The 15,868-nt window shown below is 40.4% G+C and overlaps 1 protein-coding gene across 8 annotated transcripts in view; it reads right to left on the bottom strand.

Annotated features, from left to right (window-relative positions):
• The window catches only part of ANKS1B (ankyrin repeat and sterile alpha motif domain containing 1B), a 319,748-nt gene that overhangs the window by 206,590 nt on the left and 97,290 nt on the right, over positions 1–15,868 (bottom strand). For all 8 annotated transcript variants that reach the window (XM_083698562.1, XM_083698555.1, XM_083698567.1 and 5 more), the window contains 2 exons: positions 13,829–13,965; positions 9,962–10,142 (listed from right to left, as the gene is read on the bottom strand). In XM_083698562.1, the coding sequence (XP_083554688.1) occupies positions 9,962–10,142; positions 13,829–13,965 (318 nt within the window). The remainder of the gene's footprint in view (positions 1–9,961; positions 10,143–13,828; positions 13,966–15,868) is intronic.

Genomic DNA, 15,868 nt, shown 5'->3' with positions numbered 1-15,868 from the left:
AAATCCTTAAAATGAAAACTTATACATGTTCATTAAAAGCAAGACTTATTTTTGTTGTGCACGAGCATGGTATTGCACTTAAGAGTCCAATTTTATCCTCTTGGAAAGCCTTTAAGAACCTTTAAGAACCATTTTCCTTGACTCTATGTATATGATAAGGATAGCAAAGGTTTTCCAACACATTTCCCCCTTTCACAAATGTGTAGTCCCAGCATGCTTATCTAATTATGGTTCTGTTTGCAGAGCCATACTTGCCTTGAACTACATCTGGGACTAAATTAAACAGGTTTTGTTTATTCAAGGTTGTAGCTCCCAAGCTCTTGTAATTACCTTTCCTGAAAGGAAACTGCTTTTGCCATTCTCCCTAGTTACAAAGAAAACCTGAAACAGATGTTTGGTGCACACTGTTTATGCCAAAGCAAAGTACGCAGGAATAAATTCAAAGTGTGTTACTCTGGACAATCCCATTACAAATGAAAAGTGAGGTAATATATTTTTATTTAGAATACAGATGGCGAACATGTGGCCCTCCAGTTGTTGTCGGAGTCCAACTCCCAACAGTCCTAGCCAGCATGTTCAATGCTGAAAGGTGATGAGAGTTGAAGTTCAATAACATCTGAAGGTCTAAGTTTCCCTATCCATGATTTAGACCAACTAATCTTCCATATGCAGCATATAAGCCTGAGAGATACCTAGAACTTTTCTTTACGTTGAGTGTTTCACACAAGGGCCAGGTTCAAGGTGTTACTATTAGCGTATAAAGCCCTTAATAACCTGGGACCAGTTTACCTACAAGATTGCTTTACCCCACATGCGCCCACTTGACTGCTTTGATTGGTGGAACTGGCAATACTTCATGTGCTACATAATGCCTCTTCTGCATTTCTAAGAACTCAGTCGTTTATAGTGTAACAGCACCTGCACTTTGGAACTCCTTGCCTATTGAAAGTAAGCAGGCACCTTCCCGGTACTCTTTTTAGCATCTGCTAAAAACATTCGTGTTTAGACGAGCTTACCCAGATGCTATCCAGAAGCTGAGGTAATTTTAATTTGTTTTAGTATTTTAACTTTTGTATGTTTTGTAAATTTTTCTTCATTTTACTGTTTTATCTTCTGTAAACTGCTTTGAGGTTTACTACAATCAAACGGTGTATGTATTTAAATAAATAAATAAATAAATAAATAGCTAGCTACCTAGCTGAAGGAACAGGGTCAAGTTAGCCATGAGGAGAGACTGAAATATATATAGGAGTGTTCTGTTTTAAACTTTTTAAATTTTCAAAATGAACAGAAAAAAATTATTGGAGCAAGCTGGTAACTGATGAATCTGACAAAGACAGTATTAAAAAAAGGGGGGGGGACCACGAAAAAGTGTCACAGCTGCTTTAGATACAAGCCACACATTCTCCTTCGGGGCAAGTAGTTGGATTAGATAACCTGCAAAACCCTTCCAATTCTGATTCTGCATCACCAAGAAATTTCAAAAAGCCTATTCATTTCATTACAATAGCAAGAATGATGATTAGCTCTGAAAAACACCCATGGGCTAAATTCCATTGTCAAAAGCATGCACATCACATACATATAATTCAGGTCTGGTTGTTTTAGTACTGTAAAAAGAAGCTGTACAGAGCAGTATCTCACCGAATAATTATAGGGAAAATCTTTTTTAAAAAACGTTTCAATATTTTTCTCTCCCTCTATCTCTCTGAATTAGAAAAATCCTATATGCCAAGGAAAATAATGGGTAATACTTTTGTGTGTAATCATATTCATGATGTATTTTTAAAAAACAAATCTGGAAAAGTTTCTAAGAAAATTAAAGTTGATTCCCTAACTCCCCAATTACAGGTAGTAAGCATCTTTTTTTAACTTACTGGCTCCTACCTGTAGTGTTGCAATAATAGCATTCAGAGAACAATAGCATTTCTTCCCTGGCCAGCAGCCACCATTGCAGTCTGCTAGAGCAGTGTTTCCCAACCGGTGTTCCGCGGCACACTAGTGTGCCGCGAGACGTTGCCTCGTGTGCCGCTTGGGAAACACTGCTCTAAGTGAGAGGGGACTCTGCTCAGGCTGCATCCGCCGTGCGCGAGGGAGGCGCTTCCTCTCGTGAGGGAGGCGAGAAGAAGGGAGGCGGGGCCGAGCAGGCGGATTGGCCCGGCGGCGGCCGTGACATCACCCTGCGCGCGGCGGCAGATTCGAAACTCCTCAGGTGCAGGCGCGGCTGGAGCAGGAAGGCCGCTCTGCTTGAGAGGAAAGAGAGGGAGCCGCCGGCTGCGGGATGAAGAACACCGTTCCGGGGAGCACCGTGAAGAAGCTGCTGAGCAAGCACAAGCCGCACTTGCCTCAGGGTCTTACTGCCCACCCGCCTCTGTTTCCTTGCTGTGCTTGCTCAAACGGAACAAAGAGCAGGGAAAGCCCCTCCCCTCCAGGCAAGCAGGCAGGAGGGGGAGAGAGAGAGAGAGCGTGCGAGCTGGCTGGCTTGGGTGAGTAGGTGAGGGAAAACTTTTGCCTTCCTTTCCTCCCTCCCCGTTATACCCCTCTCCTGCATTCTTAGCCAGCTGCTTCTCTGCACACCCCTCTCGTGCTCCTTGTCCGTTCTGTGTTTTTCCTTCCCTCCCCACTTAAAATGTGGTTTAAAAGCATGGATCCACATGGATCCTCAGGATCTTTGCATTGGGTCACCCCAAATTCACCAACAGATCACATAGCATGTCCATGGCTACAGCCTGCCCTCCAAAAATCACGCACCCACTGTTGCCTGGGGCTGCAGTGGTGCAAAAATGTGGTTACAAAACATGGATCCACATGGATCCTCAGGATCTTTGCATTGGGTCACCCCAAATTCACCATCAGATCACATAGCATGTCCATGGCTACAGCCTGCCCCCCCAAAATCACACACCCACTGTTGCCTGGGGCTGCAATGGTGCAAAAACGTGGTTACAAAACATGGATCCACAGGGATTCTCAGGATTTTTGCATTGGGTCACCCCAAATTCACCATCAGATCACATGTCTGTGGCCACAGCATGAAGCACAAAAATGATACATCATTAATATTCACTGCCCACGGCGGCAGCCAATCGGCTGCCGCAAAGGGCGGGCCCTCACAGGTTCACTGAATAAAGTATTTTATAATTTTTCATATTTCTGTTTACTTACTATTTCATAATAAAGTAATTATAAAATACTTTATTTGTGTTTATTTGATTCCTATTAAAGAGAGTTACTTTATATATAGTCAATATAGGCACAGAGTTAATTTTTTAAACATTTTCTAATGGTGGTGTGCCTCGAGATTTTTTTCATGAAACAAGTGTGCCTTTGCCCAAAAAAGGTTGGGAAACACTGTGCTAGAGGTTAGTTAACTTGTTTAAAGTGCCAGTAGACCTTCCTGTAGATATACATATATTAATCTGATACATACTTTTTATCTCCTCTCCCCCTGTTGTGCATGTTAAGAATATCTAAAGGAAAATGCAGCACCTATTTATTTTATTTTTATTTAATTTATTTATTAATTTTCTCAACCAGCCTTCATTCAAGGATCGCAGGGCAGTTTACAATATAAAAACACAAAATACATAGTAGCAAACAAAAATATTAAACCCCCCCCCCGAATAAAAGGCCATAGTTTTTTTATTAGTCAAAGGCCTGGGGAAAGAGAATGATTTTGCCTGGCACCTACTATTGCTGCCAAAGAGACTTCAGCTGCGTAGGCTGATTTTCTCCTTCATGGAAACTTGAAAAGGCCTTCTGTTCCTCAAGGGAAAGAAAAACAGCATCTATCACTGCCGCTAGAGAAGCTGCAGCTGCATACTCCTGATTGTCTCCTCTTTGGGTTTTTTAAAAACTGCTGTCCCTACTTGTACACAATGGAATGGGACGCAAAAGAGATCTTTGTTTGCGTGCAGCTCTTTAAGACAGCGTGACTTAAAGACAGTTGGAGAATAAGGTGATTAATAGTATACCTCTTGCTGGAAAACGTGGGTGCCGCAGCCCCAGGCTCTTCATTGCTTAAGCAACTGCTTTCTTCAAGAGCAGATTGTACTCACTCCCTTCTCTGTCTTTCTGTCAGAACAGAGAAGTTCTGCTCATGGGGATGCAGGGAGAGGTAGGTAACCCCACCTATCAATCTCAACCTCTTACTCTAAAGTCCACCTTCAATGTTCTCAAAGTTCTCTGTATTCCTGCCTCTTTCTTCTGGGTTTATAAACTGTCAGCAGGATGGAAACTTGCGGTCTCTTATTAAATATGCTCTGCCTACAACGCATTCTGGCTGATTATTCTTGGGCTGGGGTATTGTTTGGGAGGGGTTGCTGGGGTTTTTGTATTTTTATTTTAGATTTTTTGTGACTTATGCGGAAATTGTTCAGTTTGGTTGTGTGTTTTCTAATGTTTTATTTATTGGTTATGACTACTTTTGTTATGCTGTAGTTATATTCTTTCATGTTGTAAGTTGCCTTGACCATGGTTTGGACTGTGGAAAGGCGGCATACAAAAAAAATTATGTATGTATGGTTGGGCTACTCATGAGCAAGCAGTCAGTGTAGCGGCAGCTTCTCTTCAGGGAGAAAACAGTTTTGAGTTAAAGGGAGATTTCTGTTCATTTTGAAGGGACAGGTTACCCAAACCTGACTGTGTAGTCACCCCAACTAGGCCCCAAACCTCCCAAATTCTTTCTTTGAGGATCCATTAGCTAAAATCCATTAGCTAGAGCTGTATAACACTAACCCAGCTGCATAAACAAAGCCTTCTCCTTTATCAGTCGATGAGCTTAATGGATGGCCTTGTCCGTTCCGAGTGGAGACGGGCTGGCGGATCTGGGTCTTATCTTACCGGTTGTAAATATCCTGACCACGCTGACACACAGACCTTGCAAGACAGGCCTGTCAGCCCCCGCGCCCAGGGATGGCACCAGGATGGCTCCTAATAGTTGGGTGATTTTGGCCACTACATTTTGCATCAGCTGCAGTTCATCTCACATCCTTTTTTGCTTGCCTTTGTTTTGACAAACAGCAACTGCACAGGCACTCATCTAACAGGAGTATTTATGAGGTAGAAATGGACTGAACACCCCACTGAGAACCCAAGCTGCACCCCTAAAATATTTGTCAAAATATTCCATTTCGGAGGACCAGGGACTCATTTTAAATCCCTTGCTCATCAAGGCACTGTGCATGTGCAAACACGCGCAGCTGCTGAAGACTAATACCTAAAAGAAATATAGAAAATTATTCCCTTTGTTCAGCTATGGGAAAAGAACCTCCATGATAGCTGAGAAAGCCTAGTACTGTTTCCCCCTTGATAGCACATACAATGCATTTCCTATAATGATAGTGCAAAATGCTTCACCACAAGATAATCAGATTTCCTATCAAATTTCCTCCTGCCTTTCAAGTAACCACTTTTATTATAAGATGATGTGCAATTTGATCATTTAGTTAATTCTACCCGAGAAGAAGAGGGATCTCAGCTTTATTTCCTCTGGGAATGACTATTCAAAGAGACCGTATGAGAAGGTCACCCTCCCTCTTCGTCCTCTGCTATCTACTTGGATTTCTGAAGGACAAGGTGTACTAATAGTAACTACCCACTCCATACTTAGCTCATGTTATTAAGTCTTGGAACCTTCCCCAGGTTACAGGGTTTTGTTTTAACTGACTGTATGTTTCCTACCAGCCCTGATTTTATTGGTAGGTGAAGGCAGCTAATTAGGATTGGACTGGGTTGTTTAATTGTTATTTAAGTAAGTGGCTCTGTATGCTGGTTTTCAGCTGAAACCTACAAATCCATGCCCTAGATTGTCTTTTAAGCTACAAAACAGTCCAATTGGAGAATAGGTAAAAATCACAAAGCAGAGCTGAATGCAAAGACTTGTTGTCACACAAACTGCTGAAAGAAAAGGCTTCAAATTAGGCTCAGACTATTTCAGCATCCTTTAAAAACATGATGTTCCATTTCTCATATATTCATATTGTCACTTTCCCTATGGCTGGAAGTAGCCTGCCAAGAACAGCCTCTTAATGTGTGTCAGATATAAACAGCAAAAGGAACATTGAGGCACTAGCAGGTTATGCCCCGTAGCTTGAATTTTTTTTTCTCCTGCCAGGATTCTTGCAAAGCCCAAGCCTCATTATCATTTGCAAGTAAGGGATTATCTTTTTATTTAGGCAAATGTTTAGTATTCTGAGTTTTTCTTTAAGCAGATATGATAAGCCAGTGGCTGTCCCCCCCCCCCCCCAAATTGTATAAGAAATATCTTCTCTCCTGTCAACAATTTCAATAAATGACTCAAAAGATGAGTAAATTATTTGAGAACCACCAAGGCCAATGAGCACACAAAAGCATAATACAATGGCTGGGCACAGTCCCAGCCTTCCACGAGGTGAAAAGAGGCACTCGCCTCAGGCGGTGAATTATCACCATTCATGCCCCACAAGGTTGCCTAACACCTGCCCCACAAGCTGACCAGCCAACACTGCTGCCTGCCACCACTCCTTCCCTCTTGCCCACCTGCTGCTTCTGGCCTTCCTTTCTACCTGCCCACCTTCCTGCTCACACTGAGAGAGAGGCACTGTGGGCAAAGTTGCCCAGAAAGCATCTGTACCACCACTAATATGTGACACTTTAAAATACTGGTTAAAAACACAGTTTAAAAATTCCTAAAGTTTAAATAAAATTGAACGCCAAATTTTTAACCTGTATTTCAAACAGTCACTAAGTGCTGGTTTGGTTGCTCTCTGGGTGACCTTATCCACAATGCCTCACTCTGAGTAGGGACCCTTTCCTCAGAGCAAAGCTGGGAGCACCCACAGCTGACTGGCTGAGGAGAGGACTGTGAGGCAGATATGGTGGTGGCGGAGAGTGGAGTGTGGGGTCAGGAGGGCGGGAGAAGGAGAAGACTGTAGGAATGGTGGGAGAGATGCTGCTAGGATGGTCCCAGGCACCACAATGTCTTGTGCCAGCTCGAGCTAAGGCAGTAAGATTCTATTTTTAAGTAGTACCAGAAATCCAGTCTAGAAAACCAGAATTTGGGAATGTAGACTGGAAAATTAAACAAGCATGCTCTTGCTTCTTCAAAAGCTGAATAAACAAAGGCTGCAATCCTTATCTGGGAGAATGTCCAACTGAACTCAATAGGACTTGCTTCTGAGTAGATATATGAGATTGTACCTACATGATAAAATGAAGTGCACTTTATAGTCTACAGTGTGAAGCAGTTTGTTTAAGAAGTCAATAGTTAGAATTCTCATTTTTACAGGCTCTGCAGCGGGTTTTTAACCAGTTTCTTCAGCTCCAATTACTGCCCATATGTCATATAAATATATCTGATAACCAGCAAGCATTTTCAAAGTTATAAACAATCTGTTGGGAGGAAAAAATGAAAAGAAAATCTATCTGATCCAAAGATGAAACAGGCAGAATAAAAAGCATAAACTGAATGTAAATTGCATAGATATTTCAACCAACAGTAAGGTTTTTTATTTATTAAAAAAATCCATTAGAAAGAAGAAGAAATATCTTGGTCACTAATTCTGATGGGACAATCCACATCCATTAAAATTAATTGGAATTATGCCACTGGCTTTAATAGTATGTGCATTGTAATTACAGTGAGCAATTGGGAATTATGTTTTGTTAATGGTTAAAAAACTTCTACTGTGAAATTTTGTTTTTTGTTTTCACTCTCAAAATCATCAGTTTATAGTAACTGATGGGGCATAGAATGGCCTGGGGAGGAAAGAATGACCCCAGACTGGGTGGGCCGCAACTTGATTTTGGGGAATTCTCTTATGAGACTTCTCTCTGTCAAAGGCGAACCTTGGTGTCTCAAATATCAGTGGCATCCCGCGTGACACCAAAAGCTGGTGCAGCCCCCCAGCCTCTTGCCTTCTGTGAGATGTCACTGCTGCGGCACCTGCTGCGGTACCCTAGAAGCTCTGCACTTAGTGCAACCAAACCAGTCGTGTTCTTCTAGATCTGCCTTTGCCTCTGTAGCAGAAGGGGGCAACCTGCAGTCCTTTTCATGTGACTCAACCTAATTCCAAAGCCCTGTGCAGCTGATCACTTCAGATCTAAAGTAAGTACAATCTTGCTTCCCTGTGGATCCTTCTCTTTAGCATGAAAGAGGTTTTTAATTTCATGATGCACAATTGCCTGATTCTCATCACCACTTCCAGGATACTAAAGGTAGTTCGAGGTTCAAGCCAGCCAGTTTCTTCCTCTGACTCCTCCATTTTCTTCCCCCCTCTCAATACCTCAACATTCCATAGGGCAACTCCCTGCAGCATTTTGTAGGCCCCTGTACTGGCCGTCAGTAAGTATTTTCTGGATTTGTTTACATTTATGAACAAATAAACATCTGCACACCTAGGAAGTCTCTTGAGAATTCAGCAACTACCACCTTATTTTTGGCTGGCCACATCTCACATCCAGACTGATAGAATGGGAACCTTCCAAGTTCAATATTAGAAAAAATAATAAACAACAACCAGCTGACTGACATGCTAAAGTTTTGCTAGAGATTATTATGGCTATTATTTGAAAGATTATTTCTAGCCAAATCTCTTGGTTTCTCTGTAGAAATTAAATGGCTTATGATTCAATTTCTTCAAATCTTAAGGAACTATTATGGCTGCAAACATTCTGTAGATACAACTCTGATGTTAGTATGAGCAACAAGAACAAGTATAAATAGAAGAATTAGCAGCTGTGAACAGGAAATAAAGCAATTTATAATGAAGGTGACCTAAAGTTAAAATAAATGCATTCAGTTAGCTGTCATGCGAGGCAACTGGAAGAAAAAAATCTAGAGTAGCTATGCAATATTATGTATGCAAAAGTAGCAAAGTAAATTATCTTGTTTAAAAATAAATGAAACTCTTTTTTTACTGAGTCACCTTGTACAAGACTTTCAGCTGTGACGGGCAGCAGCTCCTCAGGATTTGGGGCCCATCTATAATGCGTTTATGTGATGTATAATGGTGTTAGCATTGTTTTTGCTAACATTTTATTTATTATTGTACTTTCAGTGGGTTTGTCCATTAAGAGAACTATGCTGTACAGGCAGCATGTAAATTTAATAAATAAATACACTGTACCAGCTCTGATACCAGCAATCCTTTAACTGGAGATTGCAAATACTGAACCTGAGACTTATACAAGTAGAGTATGAGTTCAAGCACTGATTTCCTACTTTTCTACTTTCCACAGAACACAACAAGCAATGCTGCATTATCATAAGCATATGATAAATTGGTATTTAGCAATATATGACTTTTTTTTGCAAACTATATAAGCAATTGAAAATGTTGTTTGGATTAGATGGGCCAATATGTATTACACTGTTTGTCACAGACTCGTTTTTGTAGCCTGATGAATTTCTCACCTTCTACTTTTTTCTTCATATTTTTTATTATTTCTTTCGAGGGCAAGAACAGCTATCAGAGCACTCTGTTTCGAAGCACGGAAAACTCTTCTATTCATTTCATTAAGCTAGATTTCCTGGGTAGCCAATTCTAAAGTGGTTTGATTCATGAGTTGGAGAAACACTTTACAGAGTGTGCAATACTGAATAAATATAAACATCATACAATTTATTCAGAGCAAGGATGTGACCTGACATGATAAAAATACCAGGTTTGCTCTGAGCAAAAGATAAATATTAATCCCACACCTTAGCTTCTACCGCACATTTATGCATGGGTGTAAATAAGCCCAAATGCAAGCGCCCCATGACTGTATTTCACTTTAGGGTATTCTTCAAACAATCTTTTAGAAAAACTGAAGGGAAGTAAATGTAAATGAATAAAAAGTATTAGGGAATTCAGAAAAAAAAGCCACCGAGAAAGCAGCCATGTCCCCCTGGGGGAGCAGAGGTGGTCTAGGATGTGATGCTAGTTGTTTATTGCAACATCAAAATGTATAGATAATATGCAACTTATTTTTATTTTACCTGGAATGTCATTATCTTCAATGCTCCCTTCAATGGATCCAATGGAATAATTAGCTGGACTGATTGGAGGACTGGAAGTAAAACTTGCATATCCAAGGGAAGAGTTGATTTCAAAATAATCATGGCTGTGATTTAATCGGTGAAATTCAAAAGCTGATACTATTGATGTACGTTGCTTCGGCTGGAAAAAAATTGAATTGAAATGTAAATATTTTAATTTATTTTCTGCCTCTAAGGTTCATCACCTTTTTAAAAAAATGGTTTGTTAAAACAGATGCTCAAAAATTCTATTGCATTTCCCCCCTGTAAATTGATCTTCCATACATAATTCCTACAATTATTGCAGTCTCGTTTGTCGCTTGGCAGGGCCACAGCCCGATCCAGGAGGCCATCTTATTTCCATGTGGCCATTGTGGGGGGAGACACCTGGCGCCTCCCCTGCCAGCTTTGCCAGCCCAACAGGGAAGGCCTGATTGATCAGGAAAGTCAGATTGCAGGGGAAGGGGCTGAACCCAGTCCGTGCCCGCTGCACTTAAGAGGGCGATATTGTGTAGTTTACCCTCTTGGGAGATCATCATGGGATTCACCACCTGCCCACTCAGGCTGTAAGTGGCCTGCCAAAAGTTGAGTAGGTGGGCCAGCGTGAAGACCTTGCTATGGCTATTTGATCAGTATTTGGGGACAGGGGGGGTTCCTCCCCCTGCAGACGAATTGGCTGGTCTGCAGGTTTTTGCCTACCTCATAGCAACAGTCACAACTTTGGTGAATAAGGCATTGGGATGGATCCTTAGCTGATTAAAGGGCTCAAGGAGTAGTGTCTCTGTCCATGAACCCACATGGGCGGGCCATAGGCCATGACACCTCTCTCAATGGCGGGCCAAGCAGGATTGTAGCACCTGGTGCATGTCAGAGGCAACTACCCAGCTCCGGATTGACCCCATCTCATTTCGCAACCAGCAAGTGGGTTGATTGCCTTAGCCAAAACCGACTTACATCTGTAATCAATAATACATTCTGACCTATTTCAACCCAATACAGATATCCTGCATTTATTTCTATGGTTCACTCCACACAATGCTGCAGGTACCATTGTGCATGTGACAGCAATCATCTACTGCCGCTCCACCCCAGCTCCTATAATACAGTACCAAAAAACATATCAGTATGAGGTAACATATTGTATGGTCAATAGAAAACCTTATATGCCAATAAAATATTGACATTTCAGTAGGTTTCAAAGAGGGTTTGGAGAGACAGCATTTCAATGTTGATTCAATGGCAAAATTAAATTAATATCTAGACAGATGAGGCATAGAACAGAATTAAAATAAACATTGGGAGTATATTCTGTGATACATTCTTGATAATATGCTTCAGACCAAAATTAAACTTTGTCTTGAATCCACTGTAATTTGATCCAAAGCTTTTGACGCATTCAAAATCCAAAATGGGTTAGTTTGGTTTGAAGTGCCTTAGGTTCACATCAGTTGGCCTTTCCTGATATAGTCTGTGCTTTAGAGTACTGTACCTCTCCAGACCTTTTGCCTAAGGCTTGCAGATCATGGGTTGCTTTTTATTACTGAGCAAAAAGTGTGTGGATGGCAATTACAGAATATATAAAAAGGGTTCTACTTTTGCCTGAATGTACAGGCATGATAGTAATGAAGGGAGATAGCAGGGACAGACAAAAAAAGGCCCCCTATTTTTAATCAGAGGGTTCATTGTTGTGTTATATTCTCTTCTGTACCACTGAGATGGTCAGTTAAATACATTTATGTCCACACCTTGAAAGAAAATAAGAACATAAGAGCCCTACTGGATCAGATCAAAGGCCCATCTGATTCAGCAAGCTCTTCCCACAATGACTACCCATATGCCAATTGGTACCCATAAGTAAGACTCAGACTCATTCCCCAGACTCATTCACAGCACTCAAACAGGAGACTCACAACAATTTTCAGTTTTTAAAATCCTCAATCATTTCTAGCTCTTTCTAGCAGTGCCACTGTCTAGCAACAAATCTTCCCGTTTCTGGCACAAGGCTATCATTTCATCCCTTTTTGCAACGCTCTTTCATGCTCCAGAATATCAGTATCTAAGCCATTTTGAATACGAATAGTACCAACAAAATGTATGTTTATTTAAAATGCAGGTGCTGCATTTAAAAGGTATATACAGCCATAATTTTAACTGTACTTCTAAAATCATAATAAAATTAATATATGACACCATCACAGTCAACATCACACACAACTGCATTAACAACTGCTGAAAACCCAAGCAGCAGCAACCAACTCCCAGGACACTAACCAGTGTCAAAATATTCCAGATGTCAGAATGACAGCTGTAAAGAGGATGCAAGAGGGATGTTAGCAGCAGAGCATTCCACAGAGTGGATGCCACCGTGGAGAAGTCAGGCTCCTGGATACCATTACTTTTCCTTTGTGTATGGGACATGGAGGAATGCACTCCTGATAGTGTGAGAATATGGGAGGATACCTATGGAGGATACAGTCTCCAAGGTACTTAATTCAATACATCACCAGTATGGAAGCTTTGAAAGGCATGAAATGTTTTACCACTCTAAATCCAACCTGATCTACAAAGTTGATAAGCATGGCCTCCACTTCATTCATTCATTCACTCACTCATTCAAAAATACTGAATAGAGTGTTCTTGCACTCAAAGAATGCAATGCTACTGAATTCAGTGGGAACCGAGTCACTGACTTTAATTAAGTCCCGACATTGAATTAGTAATGAACTAATCCAAGAGCACAGCTATTCAATGTTCTGAGTCCATCTGTTGACAATTTCATGATGAAAATAGCATTTAAAGGCTGTTTCCAATTAACTATCACATAACAGCTTGTTCTAACAATAATTCCAATTTCTCTCTGCTTTCTTGTGTGCAAGCCATCAAACAAAAAATAGCTTTGACAGAAAGTGATAAATGGCTAATACAGCGGTGTCTGGAGAAAGAGGAAATGAAGAACCCTGTGCTAGACAAAAGGAGTTATAGAGTTGAAAAGAGGCATGTGTGGACAGCATGAAGTAAAAACAGCTCTGATGCTTGGAAAGTCTTTTAGATGAAATAAAATAAATTTCATGAAGCACATTAAATTTTTTAAAAGAGGTAAATAGAAACTGAGAGTTTGCAAGCAATAACAGTCAATCAAAATTATGTTTATACCACATAGTCTCCAATTTTACATTTACATCAAAATTGGCAAGTTTAAATGAGCTGAACTAATTACACACAAGAAAAGGCACCTCACCAAAACTTGGACATTTCAATACTATTTGGTGTCTTTTTGTTTTGCTAGCTGCTCATTCATCTTAACATCATTTTTCTTTTTCTTCTATACCCTCAGTGCCCCCACTGCTGTTTAATCTGTTTGGCTGTGACTGGCATTCCCAATATCCTCATTCATGCATCATTGTGACCTCTTCAACAAAAAATTGCATGGGCTGCCACACTGAATCAGAATGAACATCAGTGAAGGCATATGTGGCTGAGGTCAGTGAAGTCCAAAAGGAAGAAAACTAGCCTAGAGGAAAAAGCAGGTGCTGAGAAGCAAGAGAAGGTGTAGTACACTAGTGTAACAACACAATACAAGATTTCAATAAAATGTCATAAATCAAGCATAATAGCTGAAAAAGAACACAAATAGAAATCTGGGTATGCTCTTTCTGGTCAGGTCTAATTAAAATCAAGCTTATAAAGATATTTTAGCATTATCAGTGGAGGGATTTCATTTCAACATTTTTAAATAGTTCATATCACTGCAGATTATTACAGTAATGTAAGATAAAACGTTGAAATCGTTAACAAAATCAAAGAACATTTTTATTTCCGACCACCCACCTGAGGTCGTATAACTTTCACTATATTTTTCAGTGCAGTATCTGGTGATGGAGGAGAGCAGTCAGGTGTTGGGCCTGTTGAACTGTTTCTATGGTTACTGGTACCTGGTGCAATAATTGCTACTTGAGGTGCATTCTCTGTGAATAAAAATAGCATTACAGTGAATACAATGTTCTATGGAAAATACATTTAGAAACAGGAAATTGCATTTGAAGGGGGGGGATGTGAATATGTTACAGTTATTGTCATCTAAATTATTATTGTTTGTTTTCACTAGAATATGCTCACTTCTGGTTTTGAAGAGCAGTATGGAACTGTTCAAAGGTGTTGCCAAGTATTCAAATCTAACTCTTGCAGAAAGAAGCTTATGTGTGAAGATTATCCCTCAAGGCATTATTCAAGCATACAAAAGAATACTGCGAAATAGTGACTAGGGATATATTCATTTATATTCGATATATTTCGGCACTAGGGATATATTCATGACGACCCAATTGGCTTGGAAAGGCTGATTTCAAATACAGCTTTTGAGTTCCAGTAGGTGGTCTGTACTATCATCACTGATGGCACTATTAGGTGGGAGCAGAATTTGTGGCTATGCAAATCAATCTCCAGATCACAGTCAAAAGTCAATTACTTTGGTTCCTATACTTAATTCAGCAAGTGTGCAATTTACAATACCGATTCTAGAAATATTGATTCCACAAACAATAAAAATGTATTCAATTTGTTCTTATTGCGTGCAATGATAATTTTACTTACAAAATATTCAAAATATACTGCACATTAAACATTTGTGCAGGAAGAGATCTAGCTAAACACAGATGGCATGGACTAGAGATACTCAGTAACTATATAAGATAGCTAGCACATCTCTTATTTATTTCATCAAAATTGCTCTATTTACATCCAGAAAGGCAATGCTAAACTCAAAAGGAATACTTATTCAGTGGTCAGACCTAAAAAATTTGAGTGGCACTAAAAGTTTGGGTCAATACAATAGGAAATCCATTGGCGAACATCTCTTTTCTGATAAATGCAACTATAAAAAACGTTTCCTCATTTATATTTCATTGCATATCCAGGCACATTGTGTCCATGGCCCAGTGAGGGGCCAACCACAAATAACTTTTATTTACTACAGATTTAGGTAGGTTTGGGCCAACTCATTGGGTATGTATCTAGAATCAAACAGCCCAACTTCTGGTGGATAAGTAGGGTGGGGGTTGACCCTGACTGGTGATATGACTGCAGCAGGGCCACCACTGGGAAGGATGCTGTGGCCCATCGGTCCCCGCTTGGATTCCTGGACAAAGACACCCATTCCTGGAGTCCCTAAGACTGTTGGATGGCATCTTGTATGCCTCCTTCTGGCGATGCCTGTAGTCAAGCTACAGCCAAATGTATTTCCTTTAGACCACAACAATGAGGTCAAAAGATTGGAGGGTTCTGCAGTCTGGGCAACCCAGAACTTCCATGCACACTGCCCAGGCATGTATCCTGGAGAGGTCACTTCGCTGCTGCTAATGCAACAAAAACAATGTGGATGGCAGCAGTTATGAGTTACCCGCCTCTGCAGCCACAGCAGGTGATGTGATTCTCCAGTGGTTTGACTTCATCCCTGGAGGCACAGTCTATTGTCTCTCAAAACAGACAGATGCCAATAAAATCATTCATGTCTGTTTTTAACTGAAGGGGAAAGTGCATGAGTAAGGTATTGGTGGGCTATGAGACTTCATAGAAATTAGTTTCAAGGTTCATTAAAGGTCTCAGATAAGCTTCTTGAACAGTTGTACTTCTGTAGAATACACATTCATCCTCAATACAATTCCATATTTTATATCAAATTGGAGTAATTTTCATATATACCTCACTTGGTTTGTTTTTTTATCACAAATGATTTGACTAGGTTGTCCCTAATACTAAATTAGTAAAATATGTTTTGCAAGCATGATAGGGTTTCCTTTCTTGACATGTTCTATAATTGTGTAAGTAATTCAAAAGAATAAAAAACTTCAACATTTCAACCAAAGAGCAGAA

Source organism: Podarcis gaigeae (genome assembly GCF_964106915.1).
Source record: "Podarcis gaigeae genome assembly, chromosome: 10".
NCBI lineage: Eukaryota > Metazoa > Chordata > Lepidosauria > Squamata > Lacertidae > Podarcis > Podarcis gaigeae.
This window is presented reverse-complemented; position numbering and strand designations above follow the sequence as displayed.